Source organism: Dasypus novemcinctus, chromosome 9, assembly GCF_030445035.2.
Source record: "Dasypus novemcinctus isolate mDasNov1 chromosome 9, mDasNov1.1.hap2, whole genome shotgun sequence".
NCBI lineage: Eukaryota > Metazoa > Chordata > Mammalia > Cingulata > Dasypodidae > Dasypus > Dasypus novemcinctus.
The window spans coordinates 119,520,422-119,542,722 of record NC_080681.1 but is presented as its reverse complement, the minus strand read 5'-3'; the positions used below and the strand labels follow the sequence as shown (position 1 = coordinate 119,542,722).

The following is a 22,301-nucleotide window of genomic DNA, read 5'->3' as shown; positions in this document are numbered from 1 at the left end:
GGGGCACTAGTTCACCGGGCTGGGGGGCCGCCCCACCGCTCCGGGGAGGGGACTCAGGGCCGGCCTTGGACCAAGCGCCCCCCGCCCCTCCCCAGCGTGGCCACCTCTGCCCACTCGTCGGCGCCGCCCGCGGTCCCGACCTCCTGGGGGGCGTGTCCCCGAGGTGGGGGGAGCGGGAGGCCGAGGGGGACCCCCAGCCCCCGGCCCGGCTCCCTCCCGAGCGGGCGGCGAATGGTAGGCTCCATTGAAAGAGTGCGGGGCCTGGAGCCGCGGCGCGCGCGGGGCTTCTCGGAGCCGCGCTCCCCGCTGGGGTCTCGGCGATCGCTGCTCCTCCTCCTCCTCCACCACCTCCTCCTTCTCTTTCTCCTCCTCCTCCTCCCCCCGCCGCCTCGCTACCGCCGCGGCTCCGGCTGGAGGCGCCGCTGTCATTCCTGCGCCGGAGGAGCCGGCGCTGCCGGTGCCTGGGGGTCGGGGCGCTGGGGAGCGGGGCCGTGGGGGACCCAACAGGTAGAGCCGGGGGTGCCCGGCCGCGCGCCCCCCGCGCATCATGCAGCTCTTTGTCACCTCTCTCGCCCCCAGGCCAAAATCCTGAGCATGATGGAAGACAATAAGCAGCTTGCGCTCCGCATCGATGGGGCGGTCCAGTCGGCCAGCCAGGAGGTGACCAACCTGCGAGCCGAACTCACGGCCACCAACCGGAGGCTGGCGGAACTGAGCGGCGGCGGCCCCGGCCCGGGCCCGGGCGCCACAGCCAGCGCCTCGGCGGCGGCGGACGCGGCGGCGGCGAACATGGAGAACCACCCGCACGGCGCGCAAGGTAGGGATCGCCGCGGCGCCCGGGGCGGAGGAAAGGCGGGCGCAGGAGCCCGCGCGGAGGCGGCGGGGGACTCGGGGCCCCCACCCCCACGCCCCGGGCGAAATCGCTGCGCTTTGTGGCCTGTAACCCTTTCCGCCCGGCGCTGGCCCCGCGGCGCGCCGACCGGGAGTTGCAGGCTGCTGTCACTAACGCAAACCCCGGTGGAGCGTGCACGGGCTCGCACCAACGCACCGGCCCCGGGCAGCGCGAGCGAGGCGCCGTCCCCGGCCCTTTCCGGCGGTGGAAAGTGCCCTTTAGAGGACACACAGTCCCCAGCAGAGTGGGCAAACTTTTCAGGCCCGGCCTTTGCCCCCACCCCCGGCAGGGGCGCACGTCTGCGCGCCCCCCACTTCCGAAGGCGCCTTCTCCATTACCTTCCCTGGGATACCTCTTCCCCCGAGAGAGCGCCGGCTCTGTCGCCCTGTTTGGGGTAGAGGATTGGGTTGGTTTGTACTTTTCTCCGCGGATGCCAAATCCCTTGTCTCGATTGCATCTGGACTTTATTTCGCCCCCATTTGAGATCGCGCCCGCAGTGGAATATATCGATGCAACAGTAGATGCTCTGCTCAGCAGGGAGTTTGAATCGCCAGCAAATATGAACACCGAGTGCACTTTCTAGAAAGGGGGAAATCGTAGCCTCAGGCCGAGCGTTGGGCTCCTGGCGAATCCAGGGCTTCCACGGTGGGGTGGGAGCCCCTACTTGAAGGGACTCTTGGCAGTTTAGAGGGGGAGGGAAAAAATGACAGCTCGTCTGTGTTGACATTGAGAGTGATGAAGCCACTGCAGGGGTTCAAGGTGGAGGGGCCATCCCCAGAATGTGCTGTTTGGTTTCTGTGAATTGAAAAGTAAAAGGGTAAGCAGGCTTTTCAGAATTTTTCCGGCTCATTGCCCTTTAAGAAACGGTATCACTGATTTTTGTTGGATCATAAACTAAACTGCTGAAATCCGGAAGAGGACAGAAAGAATATAGAATACCCAGTCTATGAGGGCCACTTGTATGTATGTATGTGTGTTTATATTTATATCACTTAAAGTATGAGATACCAGTAGCTCAGTGGCTCAAAATGATTTTCTGGTTTCACTGTTATTTCAAGAGCTTCTCCCGGGTGTTGGAAGAGAGATTTTCATACTAATATATTCTCTCCATCAGTGTCTGTTTCCTCCTTACCTTCCTGGGGAAGGTGCTCTTGTTTCATGTAAGATGTTAAACCTGAACATGAGCAGTTTTAGGTTGAATTCCAAGTCTGGCCTCGACTTGGAACTTCAGGAGTCCCTCAAAAGTCTTGGGACTCTACCAGTAATTTGGTAACAAGGTAGCGACGACATGGTGGCGGGAAGGCGTTGGCATCCTGGAGTTTGTTGCACAGGTTGCAAGGCTGGCATCTGGCTACTCCTGTCATTTATCTCTTGCTATGTCATTGTTGTGTGAACCGGGAAAAGGGAAAGTCTGCAAGGCAATGCTTTACTTTTCATAGGCAGCAAGTCTTCTCACCTAAAAGAGCTAGCCAAGAACTGGCATTTTGCCAAAAATCAAAAGCCATGGTAGGAGGAAGGGGCAATGCTAGTGCATTTCCCACCCGCTTTCCTTCCCCTCAGCCAAGGAAGGGTTACGTAGCTTTTATCTGGGTCCTGAGTCTAGCCCTGGGCATGCTAAATAAGTCAGTGCCCAGTAAGGTCCCACTCAACTTGGAAATTGAGGTGCTAGGTGCTGACTTGTGGAACAAGGGACTGTTTCTTTTTTTCTACTAAAATACCCAAGGCTGTGGGAACATCGGTGGCATCTGGATCTCCCAATATCCCTAAAGCAAAAGAAAACAAAACAAACACACACACACCCCCCTCCCCTCCTGCTCTAAGGAGCCTGCCTGCTCTGTGGCTCTCTAGGGGTGAGCTGGGGGGAGGGGGGCTAGATCGACGGATGGTCTTGCTTCCTCCTCTTTGTAAACTTGGTATTTTTCAATCCTTTTACTCAGGGCATTTAGTGATTTTATAGGCAGAAAAACAAAGTTAAATATTTTAATACAACTTAATCGTTGCCCACATATCTCTCTAAATTGATGTGTACTTAAATTGACAGCATGGTTGAAAAGGAAACAAGCTCCTCTACCCATAGAAATCCAGTGGACCATCATTCCTTATCTATAGCAACAGACTTTCAACCCAGTACTTTTAAATTATATATCCTCTGTGAGTTTTGTTGGTGGTTTCTTTCCTCGTGACCTGTGGCAGTGTTCTGCTAGGATAGAAACCCTCTGCAGACGTGGTCTGGTAGTTTGTTCCCAGATTGCTTTCCTTTTCCTAATGGAAAGGCGTCGGGCACTCTCACGTTCATTTTAGTGTAGTCGATTGGTTTCCTCCTGCTTCTTCATAATATACCTCCAGGGAGGCTCAGCGAAGCTCAGCCCCTGTAGGTTCCTGACTGTTCTTCCAAATTAGACTTCGGTTTTAATTTGGACTATGTTGGTATGATTCAATTGGCTCAGCCCTTAAGAGTATCCACTTTTCAAGTCAAGGTTTTGAATGAAAGGAGTATCTCTCAAAATGTAACCACGTAAGTCCTCTTTTAACTAAAGGACAGTGTGCTCATATTAAATGCATATGAATGTTCGTTTAACAATATTAGCACAAGTGTGGAGGGGAAGAGTCACCTTTTGCTCCCCAAGCCGAGAGAGCTTTAGATCTGTTTTCACGTTTTTCCGTTTGAAAAATGAATTCAGCCAGCTCATCAGTCCACCACTGGACGTTTTATTCCAACAGTGATATCTGGCGGTAGGTAGGTTTGTGTCACCTTCTGATTAGGAAAATTTGGGTTTTCCTAGATGGTCATTTAAACAAAATATTAACTTGGTCGGTACCCTCTGCGAGCTGGCATGGTTGCTACGTAACAGTCTAGAAAGTGAACTGCTGAAAATCTGGGCTTTCGGCACTTTGCAGGATCTTCTTTCGGAATCTGTGTTGAAAGAACGCTTGGCAGCCAGCCCATCTTCTCGCTCCCTGCTGCAAGTGAGTTGGATAATCCCTAATGAGGATGCTGGCATACAGCGCAGAGGCCATTCGTGCAGGGTGGCACATTTCACAGCTCCCGAGGCTGCCTCTTGGGTTGGTGGGGTCAAAGCTGCCCTTGACAGGTGGACAGAAGGAGGCTTGGAAAGAAGAGAGCCAAGCATTTGTTCCAATTCGTCTTGTTGTTGGTAGCCAGAGAGCTCGTTTGTTTAAAGTAACATTTCTAAGCTGTTTTCCTCAGCGTAACATCTCTGGGAAATGTGTTTAAAATGCTTGCTGTTCTTTGAAGAGAAAATATAGCAGTTTGTTTCTCTGAAAATGTTTTATCTGATGAATGACTAATATTAGATTCAATTGGTTGCTTTGCTATGTGTAGAATAAAACAATTAAGCACCATTGTACCCAATTCGAATAGGTGTTAACTATGTATGAGTTAAATACTTATGCCCAGTAGGATGCATGCCCACTGCCATGAGATTATTGTTGTTTAAAGGAAATAAATGCATTTATATGCCCATGCAAGTGCTGAAAGCATCTTTCTTCGGTGTTGAAGACTCACTGCCCAGTGCATTTGTAGGAATAGGGATGGGAAAGGGGTTATTTTCCGACATCTTTGTAAATTTCCACATATAGATGCAAAGTTTTTTTTTTCTACCCTGATGTTAAAATAGGCTCTGACTTAAGGTCTGGCTGCTTTTATCCGTCATTACTACAACACTGGAAACTCCTCAATGAAGTGGAAATCACCTTTGGAGTGAATTGAATGAATGTGTGAGTAGCCGGAGGAGACTCCAGACCCTGTTGCTTTGCAAAATAAGTTCTATCTTTCAGCATCCCTTTCCCAGTTTATCCTGCTACTGCTCCCATTTCCATTTTCGAATGGCAGAGAACCTAGAACAAAACAGGGCTGAATCTCTGGGGCCTTCTCCCAGCTTGCCCCCATGTTAAAGAGCACATGCAATAGCACACACACCTTGGTTTTCCAGCCATATCAAAGGGCTGAAAAGACACTTGCGTCTTCTCCTAATCTGGTTGGCTGTCATGAGATGGGGTTTCTAAGTTCTTCCTGGAAATCACCATGCTTGGTCACAAAGAGATTACTTACAGATTGGTGTAGCATGGCTGAAATTAAATATTGATCGGCTATTATTTACTGTCTTTCGATTGTCTTTGGAAAATGCCTTCAGAGGACCCTATAAGTCAAGTTTTTGGTTCTGGTTAATTTCATGCTTCCAGCGGCTTTCATGGCTTGCTGAGGTTTTTTCAAAACTCCTTGGATGTTAACCAGGAGTCTAAACTGATCTGATTTTTATTCATAGATGCCTCATCACCCATCCTCCCAGAGTAAGGCGAGGTCCGTTCTTCCCATTCTGCTCCACCCCGCCCCCCAGCTCCTCAAGACTGTTGGCACTTTTAGGAATCCTGTAGGTTATAATCTGTGACTTCCTGGCTGCCGGTGGGCCTGTAGCAGATGGGCTTGGCAGGTGGGAAGTGCTTGCTGGAACTCTGCCTGCTCACCGTGCACATCATATGAGGCCCAGAAGGTCAGATTCTGGGTCTTGGCCACATTTATTGCATATTTTCTGTATATGCCATATACTCATATTCTTTTGGGGGTTGTCCATCTAAGGAAAGTGAAGCCAACTTGAATTCCTCAGTTCTTTTTATACCACTTCCAGGAGCAGTTTGTGTGAACATTAGTCCTTGGCTTCTTAACCCCCTGCCATACATACATCAGGCAAGAATGGAACTCATTCTGCCTGCTGAGACCAGGGAATGGGTTTTTAAGTGATCTTGTAAATGAATATGAGTCCTGTACTGTTTGGGCTGGATATTAGGATAACACATGGGATGACAGGGTACACCAACAGTTGTCCTTGCAATGTCTTAGTGCTCTGAAGTGCAAGCAGAGAGGGCTCAGGCAGAATCATTTAGGGAAAGAGCTTCCCTGAAGCCAGCAGCGGGGCCATCCATTCTATCACCTGATGGCAGATTGGACCTGATGATTTGCCATAGCTAAGGGCTTTCCCACAGCACCATCTTCAGGGGCCCCTGCCAGGCCCATCTCGACTGTAGAGAAACTGAGAGCAGACCAGGGAAGGGATGTCCTCACCTCCCCAGGTGGTTGGGCAAAACTAGAACTGTCTTGCTTGTTTGCTGCAAGCTGAGATCAAGTGATGGCGTCCAGGTTTGTGCTCTATGGGCATTTCTCTTTTTTTCCCCTGGAATCCTAAACTGTTAGAAATATGAAAGAAGCTGAAAGTTTTAATGCATTTGGCAAGAACAGCTCTTTGAACAGGTGGCTTTTGTACTATGGGAAACCATTGGTTCTGAATTTGTTTTGGTGTCTTTGTTGACTTGGCCATGCTAGACCTTTGGGTCAGACTTCTGAGTGGCCCCTGCCCCCTTTACTGTCCCCTTTTGTGATGTGCAGTCAGACAGGGAGAATGGAGAGACATGGGAGGAGATGCCCTGCCCCCCACCCCCATCCTGATATCCGCGTCCATTAGAGCAAGCACTGTAGTTCCTTTGCAGGGATATAAAAGCCTTCCATTCCTAGCTATTGTCTTAGCTCTATAGATGGTTTGAAGTAACAGGAGTTATTGAGATTAAAGTATCCTTTAAAAAGAGGTGGGTTGAGAGCTAATATTTTACACTCACCTTTCAGCACTTCATGGTGCTTGGAACTCACCTCTCAGGTATATCACAAGACATAGGGGTGTTTTGGGACCATCCTAATTCCGTGCAGTTTTCTTCTTTTTGAGGAAGGTAAGTGGCTTAATGTAGAACTAAATGAGAATAAATTTTAATGCTTTGTCAAACTTTTCATATAAATAATAAATAATCAATGAATGCCATTCACTGAAAATCACAACTTTTCATTTTGCTAAGTGCTTAACATGCGTTATTAAATCCTGAGCCCAGTGAGGTGGCACCCAGTATCTTCATTTTTCAAAAGAGGACACTGGGTCTTGGAAGGTAACTCACTTGCCTATGGTGATGCCATAGTAAAGTCTAAGATGGTGATGATAATAGCAAACGCAGACTTGGTGTTTACTCTACACTCAGGACTCTTCTACGTGCCTTTCTGTATTAATGCACTTAATTAATCCTCATAATGATGATGAAGCAAGTACCATTATTATACCCATTTTATATATGGAAAAACCAAGGCACCAAGATGATGTGTTACTTGCCAAAGGGCATACAGCCATTAAGGGACCAAGCTGGGATTCAAAACCAGGTGGTCTAGCTCCCAAGTCCATGTACTTTCTCACTTTACTTTGATGCCCAGAGCTGCTCAACTGGCACTGAGCCAGGCGTTCAGACCCAGGTCTCCCATCTGTTCACCCCTGTGTGTGTGTCCCTATTTTGCCTCCTAAATAAGGAGCATCCTTCGGTCTGTTCCATTCAGAAAGTTGAGGGACTTGTTGGCTTGTCTCTATTTCTGATTTGTGCTTCCCAAGATGGTGGTGGTTTTCTAGATTCTGACGGTAAAACCTTAGGATTAAGAGTCAGGGAGAAATTGGTAGACAGATTCAATGCAATCCCAATAAAAATTCCACCAACCTTTTTTTTTTTTTAAAGAAATGGAAAAAACAATTATTTGGAAGGGCAAGGGGGCTACGAATAGCCAGACACATCTTACAAAGGAAGAGTGAAGTTGGAGGACTCTTTCTTCTTGACTTTAAATAATATTTCCTAGCTACAGTGGTAAAATAAAACAAAACAGCATGGTACTGGCATGAAGATAGACACAAAGATCATGGAGCTGAACTGATGGTTCAGAAACAGACCTTCACATTTATGGTCAAGTTATTTTTGACAAGACTGGCAAGCCCACCCAGCTGGGGTAGAACAGCCTGTTCATGAAGGGTGCTGGGAGAACTGGATATCCCTATCCAAAAGAAAGAAAGAGGACCTCCATCTGATACCTTTTACAAAAATTAACTCAAAATGGATTAAAGACCTAAATATAAAAGCTAGAACCATAAAACTCCTAGAAGAAAATGTTGAGAACCGTCTTCAGGACCTCGTGGTCAATGGTGGATTCTTGAACCTTACACTGTGAGCATGAGCAATGAAAGGAAAAAATTGAATAAATGGGACCTCCTCAAACTTAACCAATTTTGTGCTTCAAAAGACTTTGTCAAGAAGGTGTAAAGGCAGCCCACTCAATGGGAGAAAATATTTGGAAACTACATGTCTAATAAGGGTTTGATTTCCATGCTATATAAAGAGATCATACAACTTAACAATAAAAGGGCAAGTAATCCGATTAAAAAATGGGTAAGGGAAACGGACTTTGGCCCAGTGGTTGGGGCGTCCGTCTACCACGTGGGAGGTCCGCGGTTCGGGCCCCGGGCCTCCTTGACCCGTGTGGAGCTGGCCCATGCGCAGTGCTGATGCGCGCAGGGAGTGCCCTGCCACACAGGGGTGTCCCCCGCGTGGGGGAGCCCCACGCGCGGGGTGTGCACCCGTGGGGAGAGCCGCCCAGCGCGAAGGAGGGAGCAGCCTGCCGAGGAATGGCGCCGCCCACACTTCCCTGCCGTTGCCGCTGACGACAACAGAAGCGGAGGAGGAAGCAAGACGCAGCAAAAAGACACAGAAAACAGACCCCCAGGGGAGGGGAGGGGAATTAAATAAATAAAAAATAAATAAATCTTTAAAAAAAAATGGGTAAAAGATTTAAATAGACATTTCTCCAAAGAGGAAATACAAATGGTGAAAAAGTACATGAAAAAATGTTCAACATCACTAGCTATTAGGGGAATGCAAATCAAAACTATGGTGAGATATCATCTCATACCTCAGAGAATGGCAATTATTAAAAAAACAGAAAACAGTAAGTTCTGAATGTGGAGAAACAGGAACACTCTCACTGTAGGTAGGAATGTAGAACAGTGCAGCCTCTGTGGAAGATAGTTTGGCAGTTCATCTGGAAGCTAAATATACAACTGACATGTGATCTGGTAATCCCTCTACTAGGAATATATCCAGAAGAACTGAAAACATTGATGTGAACAGACATTTGCTCATTGATGTTCATAGCAGCATTATTCACAGTTGCCAAACGATGGAAACAAACCAAGTGGCCATCAACCAATGAATGGATAAGCAAAATGTGGTATATACATACAATGGAATACTATGCTGCTGTAAAAAGAAATGAAATTGGGACACATAAGACAATGTGGATGAACCTTGAAGACATTATGCTGAGTGAAATAAGCTAGACATAAAAGGACAAATATTGTATGGCCTCACTAATATGAACTGAATATGAAGAATAAAACACATGGAGTTAAAACCTAGAGTATAGGTTATTAGGAAATAGGATGAGGACAAAGAAGGGGTACTGATACTTAATGTATGTAGAATTTTAAATTACTTTGACTATAAAAGTGTGGAAATAGAGTTGATGGTAACACATTAATAATATACTAACACAGCTGATGTATAATGGAATTGGAATTGTGACTGATGGGGTAGAGGGAGTTGCCTAAGGATGTAAATGTCAACTGAAAGAAAGTTAGAGAATAATCTAGGGGCTGATTAACACAGTGAACCCAGAGATGAACGAGGTGTGGTTAGTAGTACAGATACAAGAATGTTCTTTTATGATGTAGAACAAAGGTACATCCCTAATACAGGGTGGTAATGGAACTTATGGACTATAGTTAACAGAATATTATAATACTCTTGCATCAATGTCAAAGAAGGTACTGTGTTAATAACAGGGAGATATGGAAAAAAATACATCAAATGTACACTATAGACCGTAGTGGTAATAGTCTGATGATGCTCTCTTATAATCTGTAACAAATATTTCACAACAATGTAATGTGTGGAGAGGTATTGTATGGGAATGCTACACATTGTGCATGATTGTTTTGTAAGTTTATAACTTCTCTGATAAATAAATATATAAAGAGTTTAGGGGAGCAGCAGTGACTCCCACTTAGGCTTGGGATCCGCTGACAGGGAGGAGATAAGAGTCCTGCTTACAAGGTTAGCAACCCGGGAGTCCCTCTTACCAGTGAAAGGAACCATTTTCATCTTGGCCTTGGGGCCTCCTATTTCTTGCATTATGGGTTAGGAGTCTGATGGGTGCGTTCTTCTTGGAAATGATGATAATCAAAGACACAGTGCTGGAATTTCATGATCCCCATACTCTCCACCCAGCCCACGTCCTTCCCTTCCCTCCCCTTCTCTCCCTGTGGCCTCAGTAGCCTCCATTGGCTCTAGACCACACCCAGCAAAGAACCTGTTGACTTCTACAGGTCCCCTTATACCAGTGTGTCTCAACCTCGACGCTATAGACATCTGGGGAAGGGTAGTTCTTTGTTGTATGTGTTGTCCTGTGCATTGTAGGCTGTCTAGCAGCCTCCCTGGCCTCTACCCACTAGATGCCAGTGGCATCCTCCAGTTGTGACAACCAAAAATGCCCCCAGAAGTTGCCAAATACCCTCTGGGGGACAACCCTGTGGTTGAGAACTGCCATTTATACCACAGCATGAGTGAAGACCTCAGTTGAAAGTCCTCCTAGAATGCCACATGCATGAGCGCAAGGAGTTTTGCCTGTTTTGTTTTCTGCCCTGCTCCTAACACCAGAACAATGCCTGGCACATAGCAGAAACTCAGTAAATACTTGTTTGATGGGTGACTATTACTAAATTACGAAGTGTGCAGAATGTGGTGTGCTTACCACACTGCAGATGGCATTGTGAGGGTCACTGATTTAATGGTAGATGACTTTAATTGACTGTGTATGCAGCATATGCCATGGACTATTCCAAACACTTCAGCTGCTCTGCCTTAGTTAATCCTTTAAGCCTCCTTATGAAGTAAATACTATGTTTGCCATTTTACAGAAGAGGCAGTTGAGGCACAGAAAGGTCCCTGAGATGGCAAGTGGCAGAGGCGCAACACAAGTAAATGTGAATCCAGAAACCTCCTGCTATCCTAAGCAGGCTGCTATACAGCTTTGTATAGGTTTTTGCTGTTTCTGCCCAAGAAATGAGTTTTGCTCAAAAGCTGGCATTGTGGCAATTATAATTGGGGTTTGCATGTCATACACTAATCTGAATCAACACAAATCCTCAGAGTGCCACTGTACTAAATATGCTCCATCACTGCCCCAGAAGCTGCAGCTAGGAAGGACTCATGTCTAGGCAAATGTAAGAGGGCAACCTAGTGGCTGAGCCACGTGCAAGTGGGAGACTCTCCCCTCCCTAGCCGCATTGCTGCACTGTGGCTAAAGTGAGCCAAAGAGAGGACATGACCTTCCTTTCTTTTGGGGGAAGTGGACCCATGAGCCTCTTGACAGGGACTTGCCTCCCTTCTATATAGAGGGAGGTTGCAGGACCAGAACTAAGAAGCTCTCAGGAGAGACTGAAGTCATCCGAGAGTGTAGTGCTAAAAGGAGCCAGCGTTTGCTGTGCCTTTGCTAAGTGCTAGACTCTGTGCAGTATGCTGCAGGAACCATTTCTCATCTTACCTTCATGCCACAGTGTTAGATATTATTATCATCTCCATTCTGCAGATGAAGAAGCTGAGGCTCAGAAAGGTGCAGGAGCTTTTCCAAGCTCTGGAAAGTAGTTGTCTGGTAAGTGGAAGAACAGGATTGGGACACGGGCTCGGTAATCCTGTAGCCTGCCTGCTTCATGTAGCCAGGCGCCCGAGGTACGGCAGCAGGGCAGCTCAAAGACACGCCGGAAGGATTGGACTGTCTTTTTATTGACATGCCTGCCTTTCCCCCCTCCTCTTCTTCCTTCTTTTCTTCCTTTCTTCTTCTCTTTTCTCTGTTTCTGTCTTGGAAGGTTGGGCTCGTGGGTGGGGTTTGGGAGCCACAGATTTAATAAGCTATGGACTGAGTTATCCTGGAGCTCATAGTCTGGGAGGTGTGACTGGCATGGAAACATAATTACATTGTATAATAAAGGTCTCGACAGGTGTAATGGGAAAATGGATGATGAAGTGACAAACCCAGAAGCCCTCATAGATGTGCGTGACAGTGGCAATCGGTAATAAAAGCCTGCTGGAAAACACATTAATTTGTCCACAAAAGGTTAAAACTGACCACAACAGATGATTAAAAAGTACAATTTTGTGGATAGATTGGGATGCGACACTGCATGGAAGAGCTGCTAGGGCCAGGACTCTCTCCCCCAGAGAAGGAGCATTTCTTAAGAAGGAAGATGAGAGTGATCCGGGGTCTAGTCTTGAATAATAGCTTTTTTTCCCTCCTCTAAAGAGAACAAGAAAAGATGTGAATTTCAGTGAGCGTATTGCCCAGCATCTTTGAAACTAAGCTCTTTCCTTGTATTATCTTCCTGGCCAAGGCTCGGGCTTCTTGTCAGTGGAAACAAATGGTTCATCTTCCTTGATTAACTTGAACTTTTTTTAAACCTTGGAACATGGTGTGTATTTGCTTTAATTCAATACGTGCAACATGGGACACTGTGGGATTTATGTCACTTTTTTTTTTTTTTCATTCTTGCCATTTGAAATTCTGTGCTCACTGTTTCTTGACGACAGAAAGCTATGAGATTTAGAAATTTGATACCGACTCGGGAGAGAGCAATTCTGGAACCCCAGAGCATGATAAATGATACCTGGGAAGAACTGACCTATGATTATATGTGTATTGATTATCTTCATTAACACATTCATTAAGGGGATTGCTTTTCCTTTTCCTCCAAGGTTTGGTACGTGAGGGCAGAAAAAATGGGACTATTCAACACATCTTTAGACTTGGGACTTTATAGAAGGGCGGGGACTGGCTGCCATTTTGTGGAGACTGCCAGCCCCTCAGCTGGCAGGCATGCTCTGATTGCTCTGTTCGCAATTGGACTTTGTACCAGGCAGCCCTGCTGGAGGAAGGAGACATGTTTAATTATTAATGGAAGTCCCGTGGAGAAGGATGATGGTTCTGTGGTTGGTTATTCCACAGCCTGGATCATTATAGAGTAGAACCTTGTTAAAAACACAGCTGGTCCACACACATGGGTCTGCTCTGCCATGGGTCAACTCAAACCCACCCTCCAACACCTTAGGAGTTATCAGCTCACCTCTTAAGCAGAATCTTGGTCAGGCATCCAAAGCCAATGCTAGGGTGCCCTTTTTCCAGGTTTCCACTGCATGCAGCCACTTTTCTTTTTCTTTTGCTCTCAGGGGGACACCAGGGAAATACTGTAGTCTCTCACCACCCAGCTCTTTATGGTTGACAAAATTTCTCAGGCAATGTCCCCATAATAAACCCTACCAGCTGGTCCATGGGATTGCACTGAGGTAGACACAGAAATCTGTTTCTTGGTCAAGGCACCGAAATTTAAGCTGATTTGTCCAAGATTGCTGAGCTAGACATTGAACCAAATTCTCTTCTCTTTCTTCCACATCGAGATAAGCCAGTTCACATAAAGGGGGAAGAGGATTGCCCTGGAACTCATGGTTGGGTAAAGTCTGACCTTGCCTTGACTCCTCCCTCTAGGGAATGGGCCATCCTGTCTTGTAAGGCCTGGGTGGTGACACCATGACCCTGAAATTGTGCCCTTATGCTCTTAGCCCCATGTCAGATGACAGGTCCATGGTAAAGGGGAGTCCAGTTTTAGAAACTGAGTCCCGTTTTTTATACTAAGTTCTTTCATTACTTCCAGTCAGGTTTTTACAATCATTCGACTTCTCTTCCAATGACCTACTTTTTTTTTTTTCGAAGATTTATTTATTTATTTATTTCTCTCCCCTTCCCCCCCCCCCCCCACCCTGGTTGTCTGTTCTCTATGTCTATTTGCTGCATCTTCTTTGTCCGCTTCTGTTGTTGTCAGCGGCATGGGAATCTGTGTTTCTTTTTGTTGCATCAGTTTTCCGTATGTGCAGCACCATTCCTGGGCAGGCTGCACTTTCTTTCGTGTGGATGGTTCTCCTTACGGGGCACACTCCTTGCCCGTGGGGCTCCCCTATGCGGGGACACCCCTGCGTCACAGGGCACTCCTTGCGCACACCAGCACTGTGCATGGGCCAGCTCCACACGGGTCAAGGAGGCCCGGGGTTTGAACCACGGACCTCCCATGTGGTAGACGGATGCCCTAAGCACTGGGCCAAGACGGACGCCCTAACTGCTGGGCCAAGTCCGACGCCCTGACCTACCGTCTTAATGCAAAAGCTTTAAGCTTAGTTGCTCCTCTTCTGGCCTCCCTCTCAAGCACTTAGTGATCTGTGAGCAAGGGCAGGTTTGCACTGGGGAATGTCCTATTTATTTCAGTGAATCAGACCTGGTAATGACTCTCCTTATGAGAAAAATTTTTTGTGCCTGCACCACCATAACTGGGGATTTTTAAGTATGGAAAGCATATTTGTGGAGACCTTGGTCTTACCCATGTGGATGTGTGTATTTGTGTGTGTTGAGGAAGAGGGAGCATAGCTGTCACAATCATTCCCTTAATTTTTCTCACTCCACTGTCTTTGCAGGGAAACTCCATTAGCCCTTTAGAGTCTCTTTTATCAGGGTCTTTGGGTTAATATGCAACCAAAACGTGTTGGTTTAAATTCGCCATCTACCTGTTGGTTGGGCAGTTGCAAGTTCTCACTTTTGTTGTGATCTGAACTGCTTCAGGCTCATGCCTAGACCTTGTCCTTAGGTCAGTGGAATTTCATGCACAGGCCAAAGGCTAAAAACTCAGGGGCGATTGGAATGGAGGCTTTGGGTGTGCATCTTGAAGGAACGAAAGGGAAATATCAACTCAGTGACTTCTGCAGTGCAACTGGCTCACTCAGCTGAGCAGATATTCCAACGGCTGCAAAGTCAGATCTCTGTTTTAATTCCATGCAATGAGGATCATCCACTTCTAGGCTTTCCAAACCCGTAAGCAAAATAGAAATAATGTACATTTCAACTTCATTTGAAGATCTGTTTATAATGAGTTTGAGAAAAGCAGGAAGTATTTTTGAGGATCAAAATATTTTGGTGCTCTTGGGTTTTGTGGGGTTTTTTTTAATACTTGTACTAGCATTAAACATTCATGATTCCCCCCACGTCCAAAAGTTACTGTAGTTGCATGTGTGGATGGACGCGCTTCTGGATTCAGTTTGGAGACTGCTTCTGTGCTTCCACTTTGGTGCTTGATGGAGCTAGTGCAGGAGGCAGCAAGCTTTCTGTAGAAAGGGCCACATAGTAAATAGTTTAGGCTTTTCTGGCCACAGACTATCTGTCACAACTACTCAACTCTCCCCTTGTAGTGTGAAAGCAGCCATAAACAATATGTAAATGAATGGTTGTGTTCCATTGGAACTGCATTTGCAAAACAGGCAGCCCTCAAACTGTAGTTTGCAGATCCCAGAGCTACTGTATGAATAAAATAATGTAGTTCTCTTTCATTGTCCTTCTGACCCATTTACATCCAGCACCTTCACTGTGCTTAGCATACAGGAGGAGCTTAATAAATGGTGAATGAATGAATAAGCTAGTGAATTAGACTTAAATGTGAGTAATAAAACCACTAGATTACAATGTTAAAGGAGCAGCAATGAGGAAAAAACGATAGGGGTGTAATGGTTAATGGGCAAGAGAAAGAGACAATTGTTGGCAGCTCAGTGATTTTGGGTGAGGTCACTTGTGTTCAGACATCACCACTGACCTCAAAAGAACTGTGAAAGGACAAAAAGTCATGGGTTGGGGTGAGATACAGGGTGAGACACTTAATATCTGAGCCTCGGTTTCCTTGTTGATAAAATGAGGAGCCTGCTTCCATCTTCAAAATAATGTAGCAGATATATGCTACCTGATCCAGATATAGACTTCGTATCTGACTATATCTTTATGTCTTTAGGATATATACGTTACCTTTCCAGCTCTCAGCTTCCTCACCTATAAAACAAGGCTGGTATCACCTCCAAACGTAGGGTGGTGACGATGGTTTCATGCAGGGCTTCTCAGCCTCGGCACTGTTGACATGCTGGCCCAGGCGGTCTTTATCGTGGGGCTGTGTCTGCATTGTAGGACTTTCAGCAGCATCCTAGCCTCTACCCACTGGATGCCAGTGGCTCCCCCACAATTGCGACAACCAAAAAAGTCTCCAGACATTGCCAGATGTCCTTTGGGGCAGGGGTGGGGGTAGGGGGGATTGCCACTGGATCAAGAACCATTGGTTTAATGGAATAATATGTTATTTATGCCTGGCACAAAGCCTGGCAGACTACTGGGACTCATAGTTGGAACTTTTCATTTATTAATAGTGTATTGTATAATTGAACTCTGAATTCGCTCTCCTTCAAATAAAATTCTTTATTTCCCCAACCAATTTCTCTCTCCCAAAGGCAAGATTGGATCTTTGTGTTCCAAAACCCAGGTCTTTCTCCTGAAATTTCTGTGTTGCTTAGAGACCTTGCTCTGGGGAAGAGCCAGACTTCCCATGATGTCCTGTTGCTTTCCAGCCCTTCGAGCATACACAGCTTTCTGGCATACACAGACCCTAGCCTTGCATTTGGTGTTTTGGTAAGAATCCATAAATGGTTTATATAAGAAATCATCCAGATATTTTCAACATGAACCAACAGGGAGAGTTGGTGACTGAAAAGCTTAACTCACAGAGACTAGTAGGCAAAAGTAGTAGGTTGTACTTAGAGTAAACAGATAATGGTTCGTGTCCAAAATTAGCACCAACAAAATGATCACTATTCTAGCAAGCACGCACATACTTTGACCATTAGTCAGGGACCAGTTTTCAGTGGTTTATGCTTTAGCCAGTATGGCTATTCCATATCATCAGTTCATGTCTGGATTTAATGTTTTTGCCATCCATATCCACACTAGAACAGTAGTTCCCAGTTTTTAAATATACCCTTTTTAATGATGAGGGAGAGAGAGAGAAACAGAAAGAGAGAGAGAGAGAATATGAATGAATTCTGGCCCCTATTTGTTAGTAGTTGTTTTTTCTGGTTGAGAAAATACATAAATGCAAAAGATTACAGTGTATTCAGTGGTATTGTCAAATAGATGCTGCTTCTGCCTCTGCATATATTTGAAAAATATGGTACATATAAGCAAAAAAAAAAAGGATTCATTCTGTCTGCAGGCAGCACCTTGGTGATAAATGGACTTTTGGCCTCCCTGTAAGTCACTCTCTCTAGCTACCTAGCGTCTCTGTGGCCCATGGGCTGAGAATCGCTGCTGCTGCATGTATCTGGACATGAGTGCTCCACCCTGCTCAGTCAGGGGTTCAACAGTGCCATGTGTAGTTAGGTGCTTGATTCATGCCTTAGAAAACTATGGCTACTGTTCTGGGCCTTTGAGGCTTCGGCTGATTGTAAGGGCTCCCCCTGTTCCTCAGACTCAACTCTACGTAGCTGGGGTACAATCAAATTAATCTATGACCTGGGCCCTTGCTTTAAGAAAACCCTCCTTTATTAAGCAACATTTTTTGCAGGGCGACCTCTTGGCATGAATATTGGAAAGCACCAGTTATAGTCGGAATAACAGGACTGGCCCTAAACTAGATTTCGGGCAATATGATTTAATTGGCCAACTGCCATCGCTAACTAGCATCATCCTGCCCCATCTCCAGCTCTGTCCTAAAACCCCTCAAGCATGTGATCCATCATATCATTTTCCCATTTATGCCAGCGCTTCATAATGGGCTAATCTCTCCAGCAGCATTCAGATTTATTCAAGAGGATGGCATTTGCAAAATTGTTTCACTGCTCCACTGTAAGCACCCTAAGCTGATATGCGTTTTCTTATTGTAAACCTTCCATTTAACAATGGTTTATTCCCTGCCATTTAAATCACCTGGAAGCACCGAGTAAATGTTTTCCATTTCTCTTCTTTTGTGTGTGGGCCACCCACGACTTAGGAGTGAACCTTCCAGAGAGTCAGGTTTCCACTCCCAGAAGGCAGACTTTGCTAAGGAGCCAGGCCATGGCCATCAGAAGGCCACACAGAGCCTGGGCCACTACCAGGCAAGTTGGCAAAGCAAGTCCCGCACTGGGTTGAGATGTTCGAGAGAAAAAAATACGTGGAAAGCCAAATGCAGTCTGGTTGGGAGGAATTGTCCCTTTATGGTGTTTTACGCTCGAGACTGGCCATCAAAGAAAATGAAAAGTTTAGCAGCCCTAGGATGGATCTTCTGGGTACAACCAGAGAAATACCAAGAGAAAAAAATTACTGGGCAAGAGCCTCACTTGTTTCCCTATAATGACTAACTTGAACAAACTAGGATGCCGGCAGAAATCTCTGGAGTCCAGTGGCTAGGTAAGACTCCCGTCTCTTAATGCACCTTAGCTGTGTGACATGGGCAAGTTGCTTTCCCAATCTAGGCCTCAGATTGCTCATAGGGATAATCCTAGTCCTGGCCCCCTAGGCTTGTTGCGGGATTAAGTGCATTTAGCACCGCCCCTGGCACTTGGTAAATCTTGGTAGGTGGGTTTCCTAAAGGTCATAAATGCAAATGTTGTTCCAAGCACTGAGGAAGGAAGCTTGGTTCATTCTTTATTCGCTCAATTAACATTCATTAAGCACTTTCTTTCTAACAAGGCCACCATGCTAGCCCCTAGGGACACCAGGACAAATACTTCTCTGCTCAGCCCACAGGAAAGAGCAGCACTGGGGAGGCCCCAGCATGGGACCCTCATTCTAGCCCTGACTCACAGAGAGATGAAAGAAGAACATAAAGGGACATTCTAGCATCCACAGTGGCTTGTGATGCCAACTGGATAGCCAGAGATATGGGTCACATCGCCCCCATTCACCTCTATGACTTGTCCGGGGCATCCCAGGTAGCCACTAGAAGCTGGGACCCTACATTGTTCAAAATGAGAGTGTTATGCAAGCCCTCCCTGAAGTCCCTCCCATTTTTGGATTTCTTCAACTATCACCAAATCTACCAGTATCACCTTAAAAGATATCATAAAGTAGGCAGGTGGTTAAATCTGGGGAATATTGTCTTACCTGGCTCAAGCAGAGATAATATCAACCTGTGAACTCTGCACTAGACAATGATGGACATGTTGAAATCGGGGCAGAGAGCAGATGGCAGCACAAAAAGAAAAGAGCCCGCGTGGCCTGGGGAACCACAGAACGTCTGTACTGTACGGAAGTCGCCATTAAAGACCGTCTCATCCAGCTTTTACCTTGCGGTTGGAGAACAAGGCCAGAAAGCACAAGTGGATTGGCCAAGGCCACATAGCACTTTCTAGCAGATCCGCGCTAGAACAGTGACTCCCGGTCCAGTGCATGCTGCACCACCCCCCGGCCCCAGCTCCCCTGCACGGTCCAGACTGATGGGCAGATGCACAGGTCTGTGCTGCAGGTCCCACAGCCAGACCCTTCTTGCATCACAAACACATCCTTTCTGTGCCCTCGAGGAACTTATATTTGGAAACAGGCAAAACAGAGCCAGAAGAGCCTGCCACTGTGAACGTTCACCGTTTTATCTGGTTTTCTAGCAGGCAAAGAAGAGGGTGATTTAAAAAAAAAAAAAAAAAAAAAAAAGCCAGATGCCCAAATTAAAACACTAAATTTTCATGGAGTTTATATGCGCTGAGCAATGTAAATACTCTGCTCATAAATCAGCCTCAGCCAAAGGCTCTCTCCCCTGGTTTGTTCAGGGATTTCAGCCCATCACCTACCCCTCTTGGCATTTCCAAGATGCAAGGGAGAGGGTTCCATTTGTCATCCTGCTTGTCCTCCCTAGAGTTTCTTGGGGCACCAATCTCAGTGTTGCCTTTTGCATGAGATATTAAGCTCAGGGATAGAAGCAGGACATTTCAGTGCAGGCAGGATACACTTGGGAAGGCTGGTTTTCTGCCCTTGTGGCCTCATTTGCATTTAGTTTGCTCCTGACCATTTGTAATATAGTGGTGGGTGTCCATCAAATAGCTATTAACTCTCCAGCAGCTCCTAAGGGACTGGCGAGGCTGCCTCTTACAAGTTTGGGGGTGGCGTGGCCCATACCTTTGGTCGCTGAGTTGATGTCATAAGCCACTGAGTCTGTTCATTTCCCTTTTTGTTTCTATTTAGTCTCAAGGATCCTGCAGGACAATCCTGGTTGTAAGACTCCTTTCCCTTACCTGGAATTAGACCTGTCTCAACCACCAGCTCCATTATTTCCTAGCACGTCATCCTTTTGGGTCACTTAGGTGTTTTCTCATCCATGTAACGGGGATGATAATAGTTCAACCTTATAGGATGTTTATAAAGATTGTGTGTCAGTATATGTGGAGTGCTGTGCTCTAAGTGCTTAGCATGTATATGCTAAGGATTCAGTAAATGCCGACTCTGAGTATTTCAAACTGTGCACCAAAGTCTTCCGGGGAAGACATTTGCACTGAACGTGGCTTCTCTGGGGAGTGATAACCAGTCACTTAAGGAGTTGCTAGTTTGGGTTGGAATCTTGGTCTTTCTAATAAAAATCCTAGAGTATATGAAGCCTTAATGTGCTCATTTATTTTGTGGTTTGATTTATGGGGTTTCCTACTCGGCGGTGGCAGAGGGGACTCCCTGAGCGCCCACTGCTATCTGTGCTCACCTTAAAAATGCCCGGCCGAAGTCTTACCCAGGACAGCTCATGCATCATCCTCCCTGCGAGAGGGAGCCCCGCGGACTCGCTGACAGACCCTCAGTTAATTTCTGGATTATTTTTTCTGGATTATTTATAGCCTGCCTGCTGATATTTCAAGCTCTCATTGTTAAACAAAGAAAGGGCTTGGGTGCCGAGAGGTGGCAGCTGAGTCCCGTGCCTGCCAGTTGGTTGGTTTTGCTTGGGCTGCAAGATCTGCTTGTAAGGTGTGTAGCCCATGTCTGTGAAAACACATTGGCATGCTGGAATTGGTATGTTCTGGAGGTGAGAGCAAGGATTCAGCATGGGAGGATCCAAAGCTCTAGATCCCTTCTGCCTCCAACTGGTTGTATGACCTTGGAGAATCACATTGGCACTTTGGTTTTCCCATCAGTAAAATCAAGGGAACAAAGTAGATGAGCCCTCACTTCATTCAACCTATCTTTCCTGAGCTAGGCTTGGGCACTCAGAAGCTGGGGCAGAGAGGAAGGATGATGGTGAGAAGGAGGAGGAGAGCAACACCGGCCGTTTACTGAGTGCCTAGGAAGGACAAGGCACTATTCTAAAAGCTGGGTATCTGTTTCCTTGTTTAATCCTTACTTCAGATGTCATTACTAGCCCAATTTTTACAAACGAGGCAACTGAGGCACAAAGTAATCACATCATTTGCCCATGACCACACAGTGGCTAGAGCCGAGATTTGCACCCTGACCCACAGACCCCAAAACCTGTACTTTTAACCAGCACATGACTCTCTTCACAGTACCATGATTTGTGCTATATTAGTTGTATGTGCAAGGTATGTAAAAATGCAGCCAGGGGACACTCTACCAGGCCGAGATGAAGGTGAGGATCTCCGTGATAGTTTCCAAAGGAGGCCATGCTTGAGTTGAGTCTAGAAGGTTAGGTGGTCTCCTATAGGTAAAGAAGGTTTAGGAGGGGACGCGGGCAGAGGTTACTACACGGTAGAGACACGACAGTATGGCAGAGACATGGCAGTGTGGCAGAGACATGGCAGTGTGGCAGAATGGCGTGTTAAGGCAATAGCACTTGTTTGGATTTGGCTCAAGTGTGGGTATAGTGGGAGAAGTTGTAGGAGCTGAGCTGAGAGAGAGAGCACACGAGAGCAAGAACTCATGTCTAGAGGACAAATTTGGAAGGTTCTTTTAAACCAAGAAACTGGATTTCATCCCACATCCAATGAAAGAAGCATGGCATCATCTTCAGTGGAGTTTTAGCATCATCTTGGCTCCTTGGTCCAAGGTAGCCTTCTAACCTTGATCCCCCTCCATGTGATTTCCCCACTGGTGCAATGGTGAAATCTATGAGTATATGAAGTTTATCTGTGTGCATGTACTCTCTACAGAAGCGTGCCATCTACTTCTCCCTAAATTATAAGTAAGTGTAGAGGAACTTAGATAACGTTGAAATTGTTTTAAGCTCTGAAGAGTCTATTTAAAATTAAAGTGAACGTTTCTTTAGGTGTAAAATGTAGCTGATAAGAGCACCCACTTCTGAGGGTTGTGGAGGGTATTAAATGTGTTCATTCATGAAGAGGCTGGATCACAGTGCCCAGCAGATTGGAAGCACCAGTGAATGATGGTTATGATCATTACAGTAATTATCATCGTTGTTAATCTCCACTTTGCCCCCTGTCCCCCAGGTGGCAGGGCAGTGCCAGGGAGTTGGGGTGGGTTTCCCAAGATCCTAGATCTCATCTACTCCACTAGGGATCCCTTCTGGGTTGACATGGGGCACATGGTGCCTGGAAGAGATTTGCGACAGTGCTACTGCAGAAACTCTGCTCTCCTACCTGCCTACTCTTTCTACACATCCTTCCCGGCCCCCTGGTATGGACAGCACTGTGCCAGGTGCTGCAGGTGGGCGGC

At 46.4% G+C, this 22,301-nt stretch overlaps 1 protein-coding gene across 2 annotated transcripts in view; it reads left to right on the top strand.

The window, feature by feature from the left end:
• KAZN (kazrin, periplakin interacting protein) overlaps window positions 1–22,301 on the top strand; it is a 1,179,259-nt gene that overhangs the window by 689,547 nt on the left and 467,411 nt on the right. Inside the window, exons 1-2 of one of the 2 annotated variants that reach the window (XM_058304355.1) lie at window positions 287–457; window positions 580–817. In XM_058304355.1, coding sequence (XP_058160338.1) covers window positions 595–817 — 223 coding nt within the window. In that variant the 5' untranslated portion in view covers window positions 287–457; window positions 580–594. Of the gene's footprint in view, window positions 1–286; window positions 458–579; window positions 818–22,301 lie in introns of those variants that run through there. The other variant, XM_058304354.1, reaches the window with a different exon arrangement.